General features: G+C 40.3%; 1 protein-coding gene across 6 annotated transcripts in view; it reads left to right on the forward strand.

Moving 5' to 3' along the window:
• Positions 1-21186, forward strand: part of LOC105834064 — a 124345-nt gene that overhangs the window by 95950 nt on the left and 7209 nt on the right. For all 6 annotated transcript variants that reach the window (XM_036289939.1, XM_036289941.1, XM_036289940.1 and 3 more), the window contains 10 exons: positions 1315-2413; positions 4644-4748; positions 5612-5737; positions 15163-15339; positions 16973-17058; positions 17875-18073; positions 19034-19124; positions 19486-19682; positions 20678-20772; positions 20876-20942. In XM_036289939.1, coding sequence (XP_036145832.1) covers positions 1315-2413; positions 4644-4748; positions 5612-5737; positions 15163-15339; positions 16973-17058; positions 17875-18073; positions 19034-19124; positions 19486-19682; positions 20678-20772; positions 20876-20942 — 2242 coding nt within the window. The remainder of the gene's footprint in view (positions 1-1314; positions 2414-4643; positions 4749-5611; positions 5738-15162; positions 15340-16972; positions 17059-17874; positions 18074-19033; positions 19125-19485; positions 19683-20677; positions 20773-20875; positions 20943-21186) is intronic.

The following is a 21186-nucleotide window of genomic DNA, read 5'->3' on the forward strand; positions in this document are numbered from 1 at the left end:
GGGGGGAAGGGGGGGGGATGCAAACGCGGGACGCGCCGAGGGGAATTTTTAACGAGCTTCCGCGCCCAAGTTTCCCCGGCGGCGCGACGCTAGAAATATCAGAGTTCGCACGGAGCTCGTGCCTCGCATATTTTAGATATATCCTCCGCCTTTCTTTTTCTCTCCTTTCGCTAGGTACGCGATTCAAGGGAGTATGGGATACGGCGCAATCGGAAAAATGCGATTTCCGACGTCGATAATACACACCGCGGCGGCACAACAATCCCAAACGGGTCCCCGAGACCCGAGGGAAAAATGATCCCCGGGGATATTTTCGGTCGGGGGATATGTATGTCATAATCGTTTTCGAACGGAGGGAGGGATTTTCCGCTAAATACACAGATCCGTCATGTTACTCCGCGCGGGATTTATACTATGCTTTTCTCTCTCTCTTTCTCTCTCTCTCTCGCGCGCGCGTGTGCGCGTGTACGTATCGGAAGAATGTCGCGCCACACGCGAAACAACAAAACCGCCTCTATATTATCATCCGTTATACAATCCCCCCCCTCGCGTTTCAATTGCACGCCACGGGGCGAGAGGCGTCGTCGGTGATCGCGACGCGAAACTTTTTACGCTTTTAATTTGCCGCTTTATTTCCGCAAAGAGCGGCAAAGAGAGAACCAACTCGGATCCTTCGCGTTCTATTACCCCGCTCGGTTTAATCGCGTCAATATTAATCTCGCGTCCGCACGTAAATATTCCCGAGTCAATTAAGGAACACATAGATGTATAAGGAGAACATATACCTGTATATATATATATATATATATATATATATATATATATATATATATATATATGCGTATATAAGTTGTCATTGCCGGCATATTCATTTCCAATTAAATCCAATCAATAGCACGCGCGCGCGCGAGACAGTGTTTCTTTTTTATCGCTCGCGAAGAATATAAATGGCGAATTTTAATTTTGCCGCTCGCGAAAGGAGATAATAATTCCGGCGAATGAAATGAAAGCGATCGACCTCTTTGATTTACGCGTCGGGCGTCGAGTACATTCGACAGTGCCGGATGACCTCGGCAATCGGCCAGTCTTTTTATATCGCGCGTAACAAGCGGATCGCTGCAATTAAAACCAGTTGCTGTTGCACGCGATCAGACGACGAAGATTCATCTGTTGCCCGCGACGACGGTTTTTCCCTTTTACCGTGGCATTAAAAACCACTTGGCACGAAGGTTTCGCGGGTCTCGGCTTCCGCTTCTGTGTATGTGTGTGTATGTGTGTGTGACCTCTCTTGTTTTCTCTTGGTTTTCTCTCAAGCGAGCTCGAGGAGTCCGCCGGCGTTCCCAAGGATCTGACGATCTCGCCGCAGGATCCGCGTGGAGAGGAACAAAGGAGACCGTTATCGCGGCAAGGGGCCGAGGAGGATGCTAAGGAGGCGCGCGATTACGGGCAACAGCAGACCCCTTCGCGGGAGAAACGCTCGCCGCCGTTGTTAGAAGAAGCTATTAGCAAGCACGAGGAGGATCTGATCTGCAAGGAGCACTCGCTCGAGTACCAGAGGCAGACGCTCGAGAGCCAAGCGGACCATCTGTTTCACGAGGTATTCACCTCCTCGTTGGAGGACCTGCTGGCAACGGTGCCCGAGAGCTGGGCCCACGAGGTTTACGAGGAGAGCCTCGACGAGGTCGAGCGGAGCTTCAAGGAGACCCAGTACTCGCCCAAGGAGAGGCGCGATGTGCAGACCCAGACCGTGCAGGAGTCGAAGAGCACGCAGTGCAGCCCCGAGCAGAGCGTAACGAGCCCGTGCGAGGAGCCGCCCAGCGTCAGTCCCTTCCACATCGGCCAGAGGTACTTTCAGAGTCCCAGGCGCGAGGTGCAGACGCAGACCCAGGGCGAGGACAAGAGCGTGCAGTGCTCGTTGGAGGATCTCGGTGAGCTCGCGAGGGGCGACGTCGCGGAACAGGAGTCGAAGAGCGTCCAGTGCGTCCCGGAGGACATCTCCGCGAGATCGTCCGACAGGTCGAGGTCCTCCTCCCGGGAAGACACCCTGCGCAGCCCGCGGCGCGAGGCCGAGGTGCAGACCTATCAGGAGTCGAAGGCGATCCAATGCAGCGACGACGAGTTCCTCGACGAGGCTGATCGAGCTCCTAGCGCCGATCGTCCGGAGGAGCACGCGCGCCACAGTAGACCGGCCAGCTCGGCCTCGAGGAAGACCGAGAGCTCGCCCTCGTCGAGCTCGGGTTCGCCGCGCAAGTTCCCGACTGTCGTCTTCGTGGAGGGCAAGGGGGATATGACCGTCATCCACAGGGAGCACGATGGCGACGTCACCTGGTCGAAGCACTGGGGTCCCGAGAGACTGGTGGAGATATACAGAGAGCCTAAGGCCAGCCTAGGGCTCAGCATCGTCGGTGGGAAGGTAAGGCGTAGTTTAACGTTTAACACACCGGTTACCTGGCAGTATCGTTACTTGGGAAAGCTAAAAGGGAACGTAATTCTAGTATTAGATTTAATATAACGAATTCAAGTTTCTAAACATCAGCTTTTTATGAATATCTTGTGATCGTGGGCGTGTTCCAAGATTTTTTGGAGGAAGAGGATTATTAATTCTATTGTCACGTAAACAGCATTTTTTTGCGTCACTGAATTGATTCTTCGTGACTATTTTGAAGCTTAGACTATTTTGTCTCCTTTCTGACTTTAAATGGAAAAAATGTTAGGTTTTGTAAATCATAGCTTTTATATTTTATCTGAAGGAAGCAGTCAAAATGCAATCATTAAAAAACAAAATATGTAAATCTTTAATACGCTACTGTATGCAGAATATTCATTTTTCCTAGGAAAAGAAGTTTACAAAAAGTTATTAAAAAAAAAACCATAGAAAGGACTTTTGTATAAAAAATGTTGCTAAAATATGATATTAAAATAAAGTTGAATAAAAAAGGAACGGAAGAAAGCTGAAAGTAAAAAATATATCAATAGAATTCACAAAATTAAAAAGAATCAAAAGTAAAGTATCTTTTTATGATCAAGAATAAAGCAACGAATAAAAAGTTTCGTGGAGGGTGGGGATTCCCAACCTCACGCTGGAGGAATACGCCTATGATTATGTTACGTTTCTCTCGTTGGATTATTTCTGAATCGCTTTATTTATTGGATATTGATTTAATTTACGGCGTAAGAGAGTATCGCACGTGGTCGTGAGCAGATTTATTTTTATAAAAATATCCTGAGATTCGATCGATGCAAGAGGAGAGAGCAAGAGAGAGAGATAATTCTGAATTATTACGTATGTTCGCGCGCGCGGTCATCCCGTCACAATTTTTCGCATTCCTTTTATTAGTCGCGCAACGGATATAGCTGCAAGTATAGCAGCGGAGACGGGAGCAGCCTGGCTGATTGGCCCCGTCGATATCGTCCTTGGTAGTTTTATAGCTTCGCCTTTAAAATCGGGCATTCTACGACGGTGCTATTGAAACACATTCGGACAGAGTTAGCGAAGTCGAAGTAGGTCGGGCCAGATGGCCGTCGGTAAATGGACGTCTTGATGGATCTATCTCGCGCCGGATGATCTGTAACTCAATAATTCGGCCCGATAATTAATGTCGGATTTTAACGGGTGATAAACTGTCTCACACACACACACACACACACTTCACGGGCGTGGGTGTGTTTTAATAGATTCGACCCCGCGAATAAATTCCTCGTGTGCGATGTGGGGGTTAAAGGCTTTTTTATTGATCGATCGATGCATCCGTGTGACGGCGGCGAATGTTCGGGAATGCCCAGTTTGACGAATAAAATTCAATCAATTAAGTCCTTATCGGAGCGCACAATGCCGGACCCTGGGCCCTAAACGCCCAGGAGGGCATCGCAGCACCGAGTGGTTGCCTCCCTCCGACACTGCTGAACCGACTACGGCAAGAAGGGGCATAATAGGATCATCGGTTTCGATTTTACAGCTAACCCGCGATTACCTTCAAAGAAACCCCGTGAAAACTGCGCGCTCTACACAAATTATCGGAAAATACTGCGCGGCTCGGGTAACGCGACTCCCAATCCAATTAAACTATATAATTATCTCCGGTTACAGGGAGCGGGATAATTGATTTTGGGAGCGCGCGAGGATTATAATCCGTCCGATAAATAATGCAGCTATCGTGTAAAACTGAATTCGTTACTAATTAAACTACGGATACGTTTCGGTTTCTCTTTGGCCCGCGAGCGCGAGGCTAACGCGCGGGGGGGGGGGGAAGAGCGCAATCGATTACTCGGCACACACGCCGAATTGTGGTGTTAAATAATTGCTTTTAATTCGATTAGCGCGTGACGATGCGGCAACAAACCAATGGGAGATTAACGAGGATAAATGACCGCGGGGGAAATTGGCGCGGGTATAGGGGAAGAATGAGAGACTCGAAAATCACAGGGGGGGGGGGATTCGGAATCTCTGTCTCGGATCTCCCTCGAGTGTCGCGGAGTTTAACTGAGAAAGTCAGTTGTGCGAAGTCAATCGGGCGCTGATTAAAATAACAGCGATTAAATTGTGAATCGTCAGCGGGACGACTGAAACGACTAATCGCGGCTCTCCCGCTCCCCGTTTTGCAGCCGTTAAGCGGGCGTTGAACGAACGATTTCTTTTGTTTCAGGTCGATCTGCACAACGGCGGGCCCAGCAAGTCGCAGAATATCTCCGGGATATTCATAAAGAACGTCCTGCCGAACAGTCCGGCTGGTAGAACTGGCGGTCTCAAGGTAACGCGGTTTCCTCCCTCGGAACGATCCCTTTTTACTGTCGACCGCGGAAATTGTGTTTCTCCACCCCGTTCAAGTAGCACCCGCGCGTTCCCCCGGCTCGCGCGGAAAAAAATATAAAAACTTTAATAAAGTTGGGAGAGAAAAAGAAAAGGAGAGAATCGCGAGCGCGCGCGCGCTTTTTCCGCCCCTTTAATACAGATTTTATTGGCAAACGAGTTTACACTCGTACACTCTCTAAATTTCCTAAAGTGGAACATTACTCTAAACGAGTGAAAATCGAACATATCTAAGTTCGAGTGATTGGTTACTCTAATTAGAGTAAAAATCACTCTTATAGAGTGCATTTTCACTCTAATTAGAGTGACAAATCACTCGAACTTAGATATGTTCGATTTTCACTCTTTTAGAGTGAAATAATTAGAGTGACAAATCACTCGAACTTAGATATGTTCGATTTTCACTCTTTTAGAGTAATGTTTCACTCTAGGAAATTTAGAGAGCCAGTATGCACGCGCTTTTCGGTTGAATTTCGTTTCGCGGAAATAATATTCGCGCACGCGACGATAAGCAGAATACAAATCAAAATTAATTTCGCGTAAATTGTGCGAGCTCGATGGCCGCACTCGTCGCGTTTCCGATTCGAGCAGCGTTGCGGGGCTGGAAATAAATTTTCGCTTCAATTTTGCGATCTTAAAATCGATGCTACTAAATCGCGCTACTTATTGCGCTGTCCACACGCATGTAAAACGTTTCGCAATTTAAGCGGCGGCCGTTGCGTCGCCGCGGACGCGTGAAAATTTAATCGCCGCGACGTTACGCGCCTCTGGACTTAACTCGCCCTTTCGCGCGGATGCTTTCAGATTGGAGACAGAATAATTGAGGTGGACGGCGTCGACCTGCGGCACAGTACGCACGAGCGTGCAGTGGAGGTCATACAAGCCGCCGGGAATCCTGTCAGCCTCCTCGTCCAGTCCCTGGTGAATCTGGTGAGAAACCCCGGTCACGTTTCGGGAATATCGATGTTCCCCGCTCCGCCCGAGCTCGGGCGTTTGTCAGCTTTAACGCCGTTACAAAAGTTTCCCCAATGTCCGCCCCCTTTTATCGCCGTGAACCCCCCCCCCCTTTTTTTCTCTTTTTTTTCCTCCGTCGATGTCCTTTTATCGGTATCCTTCGTACTTTTTCCATTTACCGTAATCTGACAATTACGCGACACACATCGAAACGACACGCGATGCGAATCTGACGAATCGGGAGAGGATTAATGTTCCCCTTTCGCAAATAAATGTTCCTTTTAAAGCGCGCTGCCTGCCGGCAAGTCCGTGTTATGTTCCTATTGGAAAAGTAAGCTTTATCCTAGCTCATGGAAAAGTATCCGCATTCCTGGGGGAAATAAATTCACGACGCGCAGCTAAACCCTTTACAGCCGCTGAAATTTACGACATTGCTTTACTCCAGTAACTTGCGTAACGTTTACGTTACACGTCGTTTTATAGTCTGCAACTTTTCACGACGTACCGTTCCCTCTTTTTTTTTATATGTCGAGTAATCTTTGGAGGAGAGCAATTTGAAAGTACACACCACCGGCGTATCGGGATAAAGAGAGAGGTTCAATTAATATTTTTAACCGGAGCTTTCACCGAGATACGCTATTAATTAATAGACGACGATAACACGTAGACTTTTACTTGTGTGGATTAACTCGATTTTATCAATTAAATTCATTTCTGCAATGTATGCGTCACAGTTTGAAGGCGTCATGCGGTTTTTTTTTTTTTTTTAATTTAATGTCCTCTTAATGCTATTTCGAATACACAAATTTAGATGATCTGATTACTATCTCTTTTATACAGTTGGAAAATTTTGTGCTACTTGTAATGTAAATATTTTTGTGCTATTTGTACATGTAAATTTAACATATATCACGTGTCCCAAACGGTCCGCTCACATTTTTGTGTTTATTCAACACGAGATGAATGTCAGAAAGTGAAGTACCACGTAAAAACATTAACGCAAAAAATGCAACGCTTTGTCACAGTTTGCAGAAACATATTTCTTCAGTAGAATTAACATTTATAACGTGATGCGTGCATTTTTAAAAATTTAAATTTCAAAAAAACTGCACGACGGTCATTTCCTGAAAACTGTGTCGTCTTAACGCCGAGAAATCTCGCGTGCGTCAAATTAACATTCGGATACGACTAAAAGTTCAACGTGAAAATTTTAAACGCATAAACACGAAGGTGCCGATCTGCTCGCAATTAATACTTCCGGGTTTAATCTTCGCAGTCTAATCTATGGGATTATTCTCCGCTCGCGTTTAAACGTCAATCTAACGCCCAAACACGGTGGAAGTCATCAGATTTCGCTTCGGCGATCGATCAGGCGAGGTCGCCATTATATAAATCTACCGCGGGCCGCCGAGGGCCCCGGACTCAATTTGCAAGGCAGTCGAAAGTTTCGCCTCGCAATTAACCCGCATCCCGGCGATCGATTCCGCTAACCGGACGTTACCGCCGTCATCACGGTCCCACGCGGATGCGAAATTGAACTCCGTAATGCCGTCGAATGGCCCCGGGGCGCTCTTGGGCGTCATTTACACGTCGTCGTCGTCGTCGTCGTCGCCCGCTCCGAAGCGCCGCCGATAGACGCGTCACGCGCGAAATTGAACGCGGGGATGCCGCGCGCCGGATATCCGCGAGATGCAAGCGCGAGCGAATCTCTCTTGGCAACCCTTATTGTCCCACCGTCCGCGAATTTTGTCCGCCGGATTTTTTTGCAACCTCGAGATGCGCCGTGCCGTGGTTCCCGAGCTCCCGTCGTTTTTTCCCCTCACGATGTATCCTAGAATTAGACGCGTTCACGAGGTGAAGGCCGTGGCGTCAATGGAAAATTTAACATTGACGTGTCCGATTGTCACAGCTTTTCTTCGAGCCCGTGTACGCTAACGTTTGCGCGAACGTAAGGGCCACCGCACAAAAGCTCTTCCATAATGCGTCACGTTACGTTAAGTTTTCCATATGAACCTGAGTTTGCACTTAAAATTTAACTTAAATCAATGCACAAAGAAATCCTTAACGTAAGAACTTAAGAACTTACGTTAAAACTTTCTTTGTGCGATTTAAGTTTAAGGGAGAGCTCCGCTGCTAAATCAGTAAACAGATTTTCATGAAATTTTGTAGAGAAGTTCAAATTAGTGATTGTCAAAAATTTATTGCAGAAGTTCAAATTAGTGATTGTCATAAATTGATTGTCAAAATTTTAGAAAGCTGAACTAGCTGGTTATTTAGATATTAAATATTTTATTAACATGGGCTCTTATGGGAATCGATGAATTTTCAGGATTCCTCAGTTTTTATTGCCGTATTGAACATAGAAGTAATAAACAGATGTTAGTGAAACTTTACAACAATACATCTCAGCTGTCCAGAAAAGTACTGTTGAATTTTTGAAAGGATGCACTTGTTCGTTTGAGTGAAATAATTGATAAGATAAAAAAAGCTTACAATAATCGAAGTAATACAGCACGTAAGTGTGGTAAATGTGCGCTAGTGATATAACATGAATTTCAAATTGTTGTATTTAGTTATCTAAGGATGATATAATAGTGAAAAATGTTTATTCTCAATTTAAAAAAAAATTTTTTTCAGTAATAACTTTAGACCATATACAACAATGTTTTTCTTTATTTGAACCTCTTGTGTCACTTGTTGTGTCGGGCCTGAGCAGAGGAACTCCCTTAATTTTAAGTACAAACTTAGATTTGTGGAGTATTTAACGTAACGTAAAGCGTTACGAAAAAGCTTGCGCGGTGGCTCTAAGACTTGGTTCTTACACACGTGAAAAAAGGACTTGGAAATGTCAGCTGATGTCGATACTGAAAGAAAAAAATGATTGGAATTAACATAATTATAATTCATAGCCATTTTCAGTGTCCGCTATACATTTATAGTTGTTTTGATCAATGCAAATTGTAACTATTTATTGGTTATTATTGTTACAGTAAATTATAGTAAGCAAATGTTAAGAAAATGGTTATGATTTTTTATGATTGTACTTACTATATATATTTATCTTCTTTTTACTATATCTTAATATTTTAATATATACAGTTTGAAATTATCATATAATTTATAGTAAAATTTTTGTATAGATTTATAAATACATTTATAAATATATAAGATTATTTCTGACATTAGCAGTAATAACCATAACAATAAAAAACTCTTTACGATTATTTTATCACAATTGTAGTAAAAACTTTTCTCTCAGTTTGCAGCAGCTAGTTTGAATTTCGAATTTTACTATTATTGTCAAAAGTTGGCTATTAATGATAAAATATATTTACTGCGAGATACAATTTTATTAAACAGCTAAAATTAAAAGCGTGCTTTAACTCTTTTCATATGCATGTATGTACCAGTGTCTTTAAAAAGTCATATCTCTGGTAAATATTAAGCTGTTTACTTCAACCAGCGCTATTTCAAACGAAAACTGTTTAAACATTAACTAAAAAATATTGTAATATAAATACAGTCATAAAAAATATGAAAAATTATTTACGTAATGAGATCGGAACGTTCTCAGATTAATCACGAAAGACTCGACATAATGCGCAATATTATTTCTGCATTATTCAAATATAATCGATATGAAATTTCTGATAATATTTATACATAATACATAAATGCGTGTATTTTTCAAGCCTTTCGTTTCAATGATTGGAAAAATACCTACTGGCAGCGAAATGCTATTAATCGATATTTACATGCGAGGAAAGAATAAACGCCCATAAAAAATTTCTATGCGCCAAGTAAACAAAATATTTAATAATTTTTTATTTCTTGAATTCGCCATATTAAATTTTTTGAATTTTTATGTTTTGACCTCATTTTAAGTCAAAACGCTCAGCAACCCTCCAAATTATTAAAAATAGTTCGATAAATATATCCTACTCCTAAAAAGAGTCAAACTTGAAAATTAAGATGAACAGCTGAGAAAATGGCAATTGTGTTTGTGTGTGTTTTTCAATATCTAATTTACGTATTGCAATTACATTTATTGAACGTTGCCTCGCATATTGAATTCCAGTAGCATACAGTAGATATTTTTTTTCTATATAGCTATTACATTTTAAAAATTAATAAATCAAGCTTCGATAACAAAAGCAATATCTACTTTAAGGACACATCTTATTATATACCTGCCGTATTTTAACCTTATTAGCTGATCTTCTTTCTCCGCGTGCGGTGGCGGACGGGCTCGTAATGTCAGCTGTAAAAATTTACAACGAACTGTCACAAACGACGACGCGACCTTCGCGTCCGACGCGATCCAAGCCTCTAGAACGGTTAAAAATTAACATTGAGGATCGAACTGCACGTTGTTCAATAGCGCATCGGGGAATCCTAATATAACTGCCTCCGCGCGATCGTGATCATCGTTCGATCGACAACCGTCGTGTTATTTTTAGCTTCCGAAGAGCACGGACTATTTTTCGGTCCCGCGAAAATAGCTTCGAGACGAAACGTCCGTCGGGCGGGACGAGTCCGCGTGCCTCGCTACCTGGTTTTTGTACATTGTTAAGCGTCGCTCTGGGTGTCACGTCCCGCGATAACACCTGTTCGCTGCAGCAGCCGCTCGCGGTTCGCAGCCTCTGAAAACGACATCGACTTCCCCCCCCCCCTCCCCCCGAAATTTCAATCGGCCGTGCGCCTCTCGCTCTCGATTCTGTCGGAACCGCCGATGCGGGGAGAATGGCGATGTAGAGATACATACGCGATCGCGAATGAATCGAAGGACGGAGGGAGAGAGAGAGCGGGAGAAAGAGAAGGAACGACGTAGGCGCGAAAGAATAGGATGGAAAGCGGACAAGAGAACGAGCGAGAGAGATAAATGCAAAAGAGAGAAAGAGAACACGAGAACCATTATTGGCAAACAGCTCTCGTACGCGTATGATGCACTCGGGTCAATCTTTCCAATAAATCTCCATGATGAGGGGTAGTGAGGGGAGGCAGAAAGTGAGAAAGAGAGAGAGAGAGAGAGAGAGAGAGAGAGAGGGGGTGGTGACGGAAATATGTAAAGTTAGAACAAAAATGAGAAATAGGAAATGGAAAGCTATTGTAAACACACGTTTTAAATAATGTTTGACTTTATCCTATAAAGGACGCAAGTCCCTCATTATTAATTAATTCAAATCGATTAATTAAACGCTGTGTATAATTTTATATTCTCGATGGCACCGCATTTAAATTCCTACACGCAGAGAAAGAATAAGCCAACACGAAGCTGAAATATAGCCGTAGCTAAATTGTATCCTTAAAATAGGAACAGCCAATGTTATTGTTATCGAAGCTCATTTTATTAGCTGTTGAAATATAGACGTTATAGAATAAAATATTCGCTGCCATCTACAGAACCAAATAACATTCAGCAAATGCATCCATTATGCTATTTTTCTTTTCGTAATAATAGAAACTAATGCTAGCGCTTTGAATCTTTTTCTAAAAAACAAAAAACAAAAACAAAATATATAATTCGAGTTTTTTAATAAACTTTTAAATAAAAATAAGTGAATTTTGTATCGTCAAAATACGTTTCATTCGTTTTCATCTCGGAGGCCAATTCTGGAGAATCGAGATTTCAAAAAATCCTTTCATTGAAATCTTGTTTCAAAACAAGATTGAGAAATCTCATAATACTGAGCTTTTTATTCTGTGTAATTTTTAATTTACAAGAAATATAGAAATACTCGACGTCTATTTTCATTCGTATTAAAAGCACGCTCTTAATTTTAGCTAAATAAACTTGTATCTCGCGGCATTTTACTTTCAACGGCTAACTTTTAGCAACGGCAGAAAATTTTGTGCCAACCGCTAAATATTTTGCTAATATTTCCAAGTCATTTCTTTGCGTGTGCGCTAGCGCAAGAAGCATAATACGTTTCTTGACGAGAAAGCGGGAGGGAGAAAATAGACAAAAAAAAAAAGGGATCGGCGCTTGTCTGATCCCAGTAAGGGTCGTGGAAAGGGACGGGGGTGGGGGGAGGGTTGATGCAGTTCGCCGGAAAGAGTGGTTCACCTCGTTGCGACCGAGCGCGCCCATCATCGACACCATGGACCATCGACGCGAGCCTACCTACCTATCCCCTTCATCCCCCTCGCCCTCGTATGAACGGCGTCACCCCCCCCGTTCGCCGACCTCTTTCTCTCGCCCTCGCCTCGCGGGAAACTTCAGTTTCATGCACGAAACCGCCTGGTTCCGACGGCGGCTTACCTGATGTCACTCGGCTCAGTCGTCTCGGCGAGGCGTCGCGATGCAGCGATTCTTCGGGCGCAAATGCGTCACCTTCGTCGTACGTTGATCAACGGAAATCGAGACACGCAGATCGTGACACTCCTCTCCCCCACCGTTCGATCCGATTTGACGATCGCGCGCGCCGATCCCTTAACTCCCGTCGGCGCGAGTTGCACCTTATGCACTGCGCCGAGAAACCGTGTACACGTACGCAACCATAAATCGCATCGTAAAACCGGGGTTTACATGCTTGATTTACGGTATAGATACACGAGCGCGCTGTCGGAAGAGCCTGGAATTGAATATTCCTAGTAATACCACAAGAAGATGCGGAAGCGAGCGAACGTGTGTCGTATCCTGCCTCACTGATCGATCGGAAGTGAAGAAAAAAAGAAAATAGAAATTTAATAGATATTTCACGTTGTGGTGAGAATCAAGGCCGATCGGTTTTGTTTGACCTGGCAACTGATCCGCGTGTGTGTTGCTACGACTTTAGTTGCACGCAGTTCATCTAAAACAGCCTTTATCGAGCACCAGAATGAGACTGATTATTTCCCATAGCTTTTTGAGAGATGTTGAATCCGGTTTCCATCACGTCTCCTTCACGTCACAATTTTGAGATGCAATTGAAGATGTAAAAGAAGTTTATTTTCATGTACTTCGTCATGTTAAACCACGATACGTGCTGAAGAAATTTTATTTGCAATCAAAATCGAAAGTGTGTTGTTAAATCTTTCAGCCTTTTAAAATAAATTTTTTTGTATCGATTGATTGGCAAGGTATTCATAATTAATTATGGGATATGTATGTGAAAAAACTTCATATGTAATTTGTTGCTAAATTTAGAACTTAATTAATTTAATTTCAATCTGACATAATTAAATATGGGATATTTTTGCGAAAAGTTCCTACATAATTTTTTATTAAAATTAAAAGGAAAAATGATTGAATTTTTTTACTAATTTCACCGCTTTGAATTTGTTAATTTTAGATCTGTATTTGGTATCACGAAAGACTTCTATACATAAATTTTTGCACAAATTAAGATAATATTTAATTTTGATTACAATAATACCTCACATGTTATATAAAAAATATAATAAAAATAACTCTTTTTTATAACTTCTTTATCTGTAAATTTTTCAAAAATGTGACACGATAGAACAATTTAAAAATAAATTCGTATTTAACAGTGTTCGAAAAACTGGAAGAAATAACTGGTTATTGCTTTTTTCGGGTGTTTATTCTCGCGTGTTCAATAATACACGTTCATTTCGAACAACAAAAAAGATGCTAATCGTTTGTATGAATTATTTGCATTATTATGGAAAAAACCACAAATACAAGTGGGAATAACGCTTTTATCAAATGTGATGTAATATTTTTACGTATCTCTGATAAACATTGGTTGCATCGTGTTTAATTTGACTTGTATTGAATTTGCATCGAAAACAAAAGCAAGCTTTTTCATTTCCGCATATCCAGTGTCCGCATATTTCAGTCAATTATTTCAAAAAATACACGTGTCAGCAAAAAAAACAAGAAGAGAGGAAACAGAGTTACACGTGGGGCATATAAATAATTTTTATAGCCGACCGTTTTCGCACAGATGTTTATGTCGTTTATTTCAATGATCGCCATCACGCAGTACAGCGTAATTCCGTATGTATTTATCGAAACAAGATTGTGAGATTTTTAAAATAATTGACTTTTCCCCTTCGTCGTTCAGTCGTGAGAAGGAAAAGTGGACGTCGCGAGGATCCATGCATGCATCGCCAGGCTGTTTTACGCGTTACAGAATTAAACTCGTTCAATTGCAGTTACTTTGGCAACAATTCAAGACGCTCGGCAAATATTTCCGTTGTACTAATTCATTCCTATCGGTTTATCCACACGGTCTGCGTAGTTTATCTCGCTGCTAAAATAAGTATAGATCTCTTTTAAACAACTCCACGAGTCCGCGGGATTATCTCCACCATATATTTTCCTCTCGCTGTCTACTTCAATTTCCTCACTCTTCTTAAAGCCAACTAACTTTTTTGTCGCAAGTATATGTGTGCGCGCGCGCGCGGGTGTGTGTGTGTGTGTGTGTGTTTTATTTTTACAGTGAAAATTTAGAAACGTTGCGATACATCAAACTTCATTAAACATATTTGTTGCATTTGCAGCATTTTTGTTGTGCATTGAAAAAATTTGAAAAAAATTGTTTAAATATTTAGCAAGTATTATTAATATAATCAACCAATTAATTAGTTATATTGTTATTGGTAATATTTACTAAATGTTTAGAAAAGTAAAATTTTTTTATTTATATTATTTCACTCATTTATTTCAACATTTGGCAGTTATTAACTTTTTTTAAATATATTAATACAATGTTATGTTAAACGCCACACCTACGAAATATATTTCGAAACTAAGTAACTATTGAGCAAGTAAAATTTTTTTATGTCGTATCAAAATATTATAAGAAATAGAAGTGTTATTTTACAATCGAAACAGATCTTCATCCTTAATTGTATTCTTATCAATTATTAAATACATTTTCCAGTTCTATAAATTGGATGCCGATGGATGTCGGACTTAAAACGCAATCGTAAACTGTAGCTGGAAATAATATCTCAAATTAATTCAATCGTTAGATTTAATAATGATACTGCAAACATCTTAAGAGCTTGAAAATCTTATTGAGAGAAATATCCCAGAATAAATGGGATTACAACGGAAAGATGTATTTAATTATTAATATGAAAATATTATTAAGCACAAAAATTCGCTTCGGCCAAGAGAATGACACTTTTAATTTCTCATGTTATTCATACGCTGATCCTAATACTCATACTTATTATAATTTTATGTTAAATTTTACTTAACGTTAAATCATAATTTTATTATAAATTTATGTTAAATTTTACGTTAAATATCGATGCCACGGAACATGTTCCGGCGCAATAAGCAGCGTTCGCTCCGAGAACGCTGCCGGGGATAATGTTACATCGGAGTGAATTTAAGCTGGCTTGCGTGCAACTCCAAGATTTCCGGACGGAAGAGAGAGAGAGAGAGAGAGAGAGAGAGAGAGAGAGAGAGAGAGAGAGAGAGAATCTCGGAATTGTTGCAGAGCCCAGAGCACGGCGGCGCCGTCCAGGAGGAAAGGGATACCAAACCCCGAAGGCAGACCGTCAAAAGTCATACGTCGCCGTCTTCCGGCGTCAGTCCTGGAACGCCGACGGCCTCCTTTCGCCATAAACCATCGCCAGTTTCGCCCGCGAGATCCGTCACGCCGGAAGTGATACAGGTCGGTCTTCTCGTATGCATCATAAATCTTCTTGACATGAATCTTTTACTCTCGAGTGCTCACGCGCACAATAACCGGATCATCTGAATGACAAAGTGGTTGAAACGGCGATTATCGTCGCGTGCGTATACGGGCGTATTAAATAAAATTAATCGTTGTAATTTCCTTCGTAAACGTTTCATTAAAAATTTTTTTTATTAATGAAAACATCACTTTGTTAATTTATGTTAATTTCTGGGATTCGATAAGGATCTCGCGATAAGTAGAGTTGTCTATCGAAGCCTCGGCAAAATCTTCGATAGACACGATTATCTTGTCATCGGATACGCGAGTGCCGTAGGAACGATCGCGGCAATTTATACATACGCTTGTCACTCAATCAATTAAAAAAATTGCGTTGCATGTTTTCCACCAGCTTTTTTTTTCTGCGTAAGGAGCAAACACAATTGCTGCATTAATTGGCGGCATGGCGCGGGAGAAATGCCGCGCGTCGAGAAACTTTGAGTTCCGCGCTAATTAATTTCTTTAATTGAATCGCCGGCTGCAGTTTTTACGCGACGGCGAAGTGTGTATTTCCGTCCTAATTAAATGAATGGAGGCTGCGCGACGCGGTCATGAGGATAATCGCGCTCGGTGCTTCAGGCTCGGCCTAATAATTAATTCGCATTCTTATTTGCCGGCGGTTATTTCACGTACACAATTTACATTTCTCCGGCATTTATGCATTCTAGTGGTTTTCTTAACGATTCTTCACGCAATTACAATCACAAATGCAAAAAGGTTTGGGAAGTAACGCGTTACCTTTTCTCTATCTGTAATGTCACATTTTTACAGTAACGGTAACAAATTCAGCTTTCTATTATTTTTAGATAATATTTATTCAATAGATTTGCTTATTTTTTCAGTGCGCAAATTCATACATCAATTGACGTGACAGATCAAAGTTACCTTTAAAAGCAATTACAAGTTTTATCGATTTTTATATTTTACAATGTATTTTCAAAAAAAAAAAAATATTTTTTGCATTTTATTAAGTTCAGGCTGCATTTTCCAACAGTGATTACCAATACAAAAAATTTATACATAATACATATACAATGCAAATGTAATAAACGTCAATGCAAAAGTTCTCCAGTAAAAATATTAATGTTTAAAAACAATGAAAATTTTTGATAAAATTTGCGTTTGTATGTGTGTGAATTACAATCTAAATTTTTATAAAGAAAAATATATCAAAGAGATAAAAATATTGGTATAAAGAGTTAAAAGAATTATTAGATAAGTTTAATATATAAAGAAAAGTTTACAGAGACTAATTTAGAATTACAAATTTTAATATTAATTGTTACATTTAACATAAATAAATAAATAAATAAATAAACAATTTAATTTTAAAATTTAATATCTTTTTTTAACAGCACAAAAGGATAACGAAAAAAAAGTAACGTGTTACTTTCTACGGGCGTAGCCAACCCTGGTTTTCAGTTTACAAGCACATCATTCTTCACACAATAAATCTCACTTTTATCGGTGTAGTAGGCGACGACACCGATGAACGATATTTTATCGCCGTGGCGCAGGAGGAGATTTTAATCCCCCGCTTCTGAAAATGTCAATTCATTTTGTTGCGTAGCCAGGATTCGAGGACGGCGTTCCGCGCGAGGATTCCCACAGGCAAAGCTCGAAAAGTTCGGATGGCTCGGCTTCCGCCCCGCGAAGGTATTTAATCATCAGAGAAATGGCGAACTTCATTTTCATTCTCTCTCATTTTCATTCAAGATCATTTAATCCTTTAGTAAATTATTATAATTGAGATGCAAAACTGCCTAACTTTCAAAATCGGTTTTCTATTTTAAAGCGTTAATAAGTTCCATAAGTTATTAGACTGAGAGAAAAGTATTTGGTATTTGTTATTATAATTGCATGGTAAAACGATTATAGTTGTAGTTCCAGTTTTATTATTACTGCTACAACGTTAGTAATATTATTAATATTATATTTATGGTTCTATCAGCTATGAAACAATTTCATAAGTTATGATAATTTCAAATATTAATATAGCAAGATGTGAATGATAAAAATAAAATGCACATTTTTACATAGTAAATGCATTCACAATTATAATAAACATAACTATTTTGTTAACATTTGCTATTTAATTTTAGAAATAACTAATAGCTATAGTATGCATAATTAGAACAATCATAAATGTATAATTGGTATTATAAAAGACTATGATTTGTAGTTAAATTATGACAACTAGAATCAATGTTTTCCTCAGTAAAGTAAATTTTGGGAGGCCACTTTTGCAATAAAACATTTCAATTACCTGCATGTAAATATACTCGTAATACACGAGTGTGAAACATCAAGTTAGAAGTTTATTTATATGGACGGTCGTAAAAAAAATATTGCGCATTTTCTTTCTATCGCTTATCACTCATGCACGAATGTTCCGCGTGATAATACGAAAAGTCGGAATCAGCCCCGACGTCTATTTCCTGAGAATCAAACGCGCGCATTTGCATCTCTCAGATCCTCCATGAAGAAGCCAATTCAGAAGACAGTCGCCCCGGCACCGCCCTCGAGTCAGGGCATCCTTCGCGAGGTCAGCGAGGAACGGGAGGATCACGCGTCCTCCGCCGCGAAATCCAAATACTCCTCGGACGAGAGCTCGGATGAGGAGGACACGCGGTTGCTGGAGGGAAACGTCTACACGAAGGGCGGCATCGAGGTGAGTTCGGCGACACAGCCGGTGCACATAGAAAAATTTATTCTCGTGCTGCAGAAAAGCAGTTTCTTTTTTTTTTAGTTTTCTTCTTTTAAGTAACGGTTATCTTTGCGAAGAACGTTTTCTTGATGTGTAGTATTAAAATACACTCATCGTTTACATGAAACAAGTGAGATTTACTTAAAATAAACTTCTGTGTGCACACAGAAAAATTATGTACTCTCTAAATTTCCTAGAGTGAAACATTACACTAAAAGAGTGAAAATCGAACATATCTAAGTTCGAGTGATTTGTCACTCTAATTAGAGTGAAAATGCACTCTATAAGAATGAATTTTTTATCATACTCTAATTAGAGTAAAAATTACTCTTACAGAGTGCATTTTCACTTTAATTAGAGTGACAAATCACTCAAATTTAGATATGTTCGATTTTCACTCTTTTAGAGTAATGTTTCACTCTAGGAAACTTAGAGAGTACTTGAATTAAAGTATCACTTATTTTAAATAATTTATAAGTTTATATACAGGAAATCTATCGTAAATTTGTTAAAAGTAACAAATTTGTTTAAAATATATTCTGAATTCTCGTAATTTAACACTTCAATTAAGAATATAAAATTGAAATAAAAACTCGGTGTACGTATTATTTTGACTTTTCTTCAATTTAATTTTATAATATTCTTCGAGAAAGTACAAATTCTTCTTTCCAGTACGATAATGAGTTTTTCCAAAATTCGTGATAATTATATTTTGTTATCAAAAAAATATATCTTTATTGACGATGACCGTTACTTATTAGAAGGAAAAAAGCAAATTGAGTAATCGCTTCTCTCGACTGTAAAATACATAACATATTTGTGACAAAAGGCTTTTGTTACATAACGTACTATTTTGTATGTGCTTTCTATTTTGCGCGCGCTATGATGTACGCTGTAAAAAGAAAAAAAAATTGCCCTGCCTAGATCTCGCGGCGAAGTGCCGGAAACGTGAGGCGCACCAAGTCGGAGATCGAGGCGGATCCGGAGGAAGAGGACGAGTTCGGCTACACGGCCAGTGAGTGACGTTCCCGCATTTTAAATGTAGATTCAGAAACAATTGGGAATTGATATTTATATACTATATTTACGTCACCGAGGAGTCGATCGATATTCATCCCGCGTGTCCGTTCCGCCACGTTCGGCGGCGGTCAGCGAAAATTCAGTTCTATTATGCCCCTCCCCCCCACCCCCCCGATCAATCATGCAGCTTGCATAATCGATCCGATCGGCACAGATAGAGCGCACTGATTGCGTCGTTTCGTCTAACATTAATATTAATATTAAATCGCGTATGCCGAATCCAAATCGCGCGCATCTCGGTCGATTTGTGCCGCGCGGAAAAACAAAAAAAATCGCCCTCTTAATAACTTTTGCAGAGAAGATACAGAAGAAGTACCACAATCTCGGGCATAAAGTGACGATGGTCACCCTCGAGAAGGACAGGCGGGGATTGGGCATCTCTCTGGCGGGACATAAGGATAGAAACCGAATGGCGGTGTTCATCTGCGGTCTCAATCCGAAAGGCGCAGCCCACAAGAACGGCGGGCTTCACATCGGCGACGAGATATTGGAGGTGGATATTATTTCGCACTCCCGTAACCCCCTCTCCCCCTCCGCCCGCGTTTTTTACGACGTGCCATTTACGAGCGCGGTTCCCCACGGCCACCTAGCTGGCCGGGTTGTTTAACCTTCGTTTCACGCGCCGTCTATAATCCATTTAACTCGCCCGTCGCGACGTTGCGGGGTTTTTGTCGAAGAAAACACCGACGTAACTACCGATATTCTCTCGCTGATCCGAGAGGCAACTGTCGCATTTACGATAGCATAACATACACGGTTGGAAAAATGATGTTAAATTTAATCATATATCGCGCGTCCCAAACGGTCAAATTTTTATGTTAATTTAATTTCACAAAATGAAACTGTCAGAAGTAAATCTTGTGGAAACATATTTCTTCAGTAAAATTAACGTTTATAGTACATTGATTTGTTACACGTTAGCTACATTCTCATTGATCTTAATTAGAATTTACGTTTTAAAACTATATTATTTTTATGTTATTTGGATTTATCTATCCGTAAAATGTGTAATTTGGACGCTAAGAAATTTTATACACGAAATATTCAAATGACATAATTATGTTAAATTTACATTTGGATATTAAAAGTCAACACAAAATATTTAACAAGGATTAGTTTTAACATAAAAACAAAATGCTTTTTACTGTAGATAAAAAAATTCCGTGATTCTAGAAAAAAATTGTAAGAGAATTTTTATAAAAATACCGAGAGTTTGAAATATTTGCAATTCGAAATTTATGATATTTTTACAGTTATTATAAAGCCACAAATCAAGGAAAATACTGGAGAAATTGAATCTCTGACCATATGTATTTTTATAATTTTTTTTATCTTCATACTGCGCGGATATACGCGGATGATCAAAAGAACTTTTTAGTTATCAGTTAGTGAAAATCTCACAAGCCGCGTGTTGGCTACGCGCTTCATTCTGTTATACAATATAAGTACTGAAAGCTGATAGGATATTATTTTTTGTTCCACTTTTAGATAAATGGCTGCGTATTGCAAGGACGATGTCATCTGAACGCTTCCGCCCTTATCAAAGGCATGGCCGGTACTCTCTTCAAAATCATCGTTTATCGGTGAGTTAACAGAGTTTTTTCCGCGACGCGGTGTGACGTAGAGACGACATGTATAACAAAATTCATTAAAACTATAAACGGATTTTGCCTGTCCCGGTTGCAGACGATCGAAGGCTGTCGACGACATCGCCGTAAAGCCGATAGTCCAATTTCCACCAACCTTGGATGACGTAAGTCAATTCGCGGCTACCCTTTTTTTTTTCTTTATCGTGCGCAAAACTCCGCTGCAGTAAAATAATAAATCAGTGAAAAGCAATTAAAGCGTTGCATAATACACTCGGCGTGTTCCAATTAATTGAACGGAGGGACTGCAAGAAGTAGAAGTGTTGCATAATTATAATATTTTAATGAATGCACAAATGATCGATGACAAATTTTGACGACGTGAATATTTTGAAATAACAATGTTGAGTC

This window comes from Monomorium pharaonis, chromosome 7, assembly GCF_013373865.1.
Source record: "Monomorium pharaonis isolate MP-MQ-018 chromosome 7, ASM1337386v2, whole genome shotgun sequence".
Lineage (NCBI taxonomy): Eukaryota > Metazoa > Arthropoda > Insecta > Hymenoptera > Formicidae > Monomorium > Monomorium pharaonis.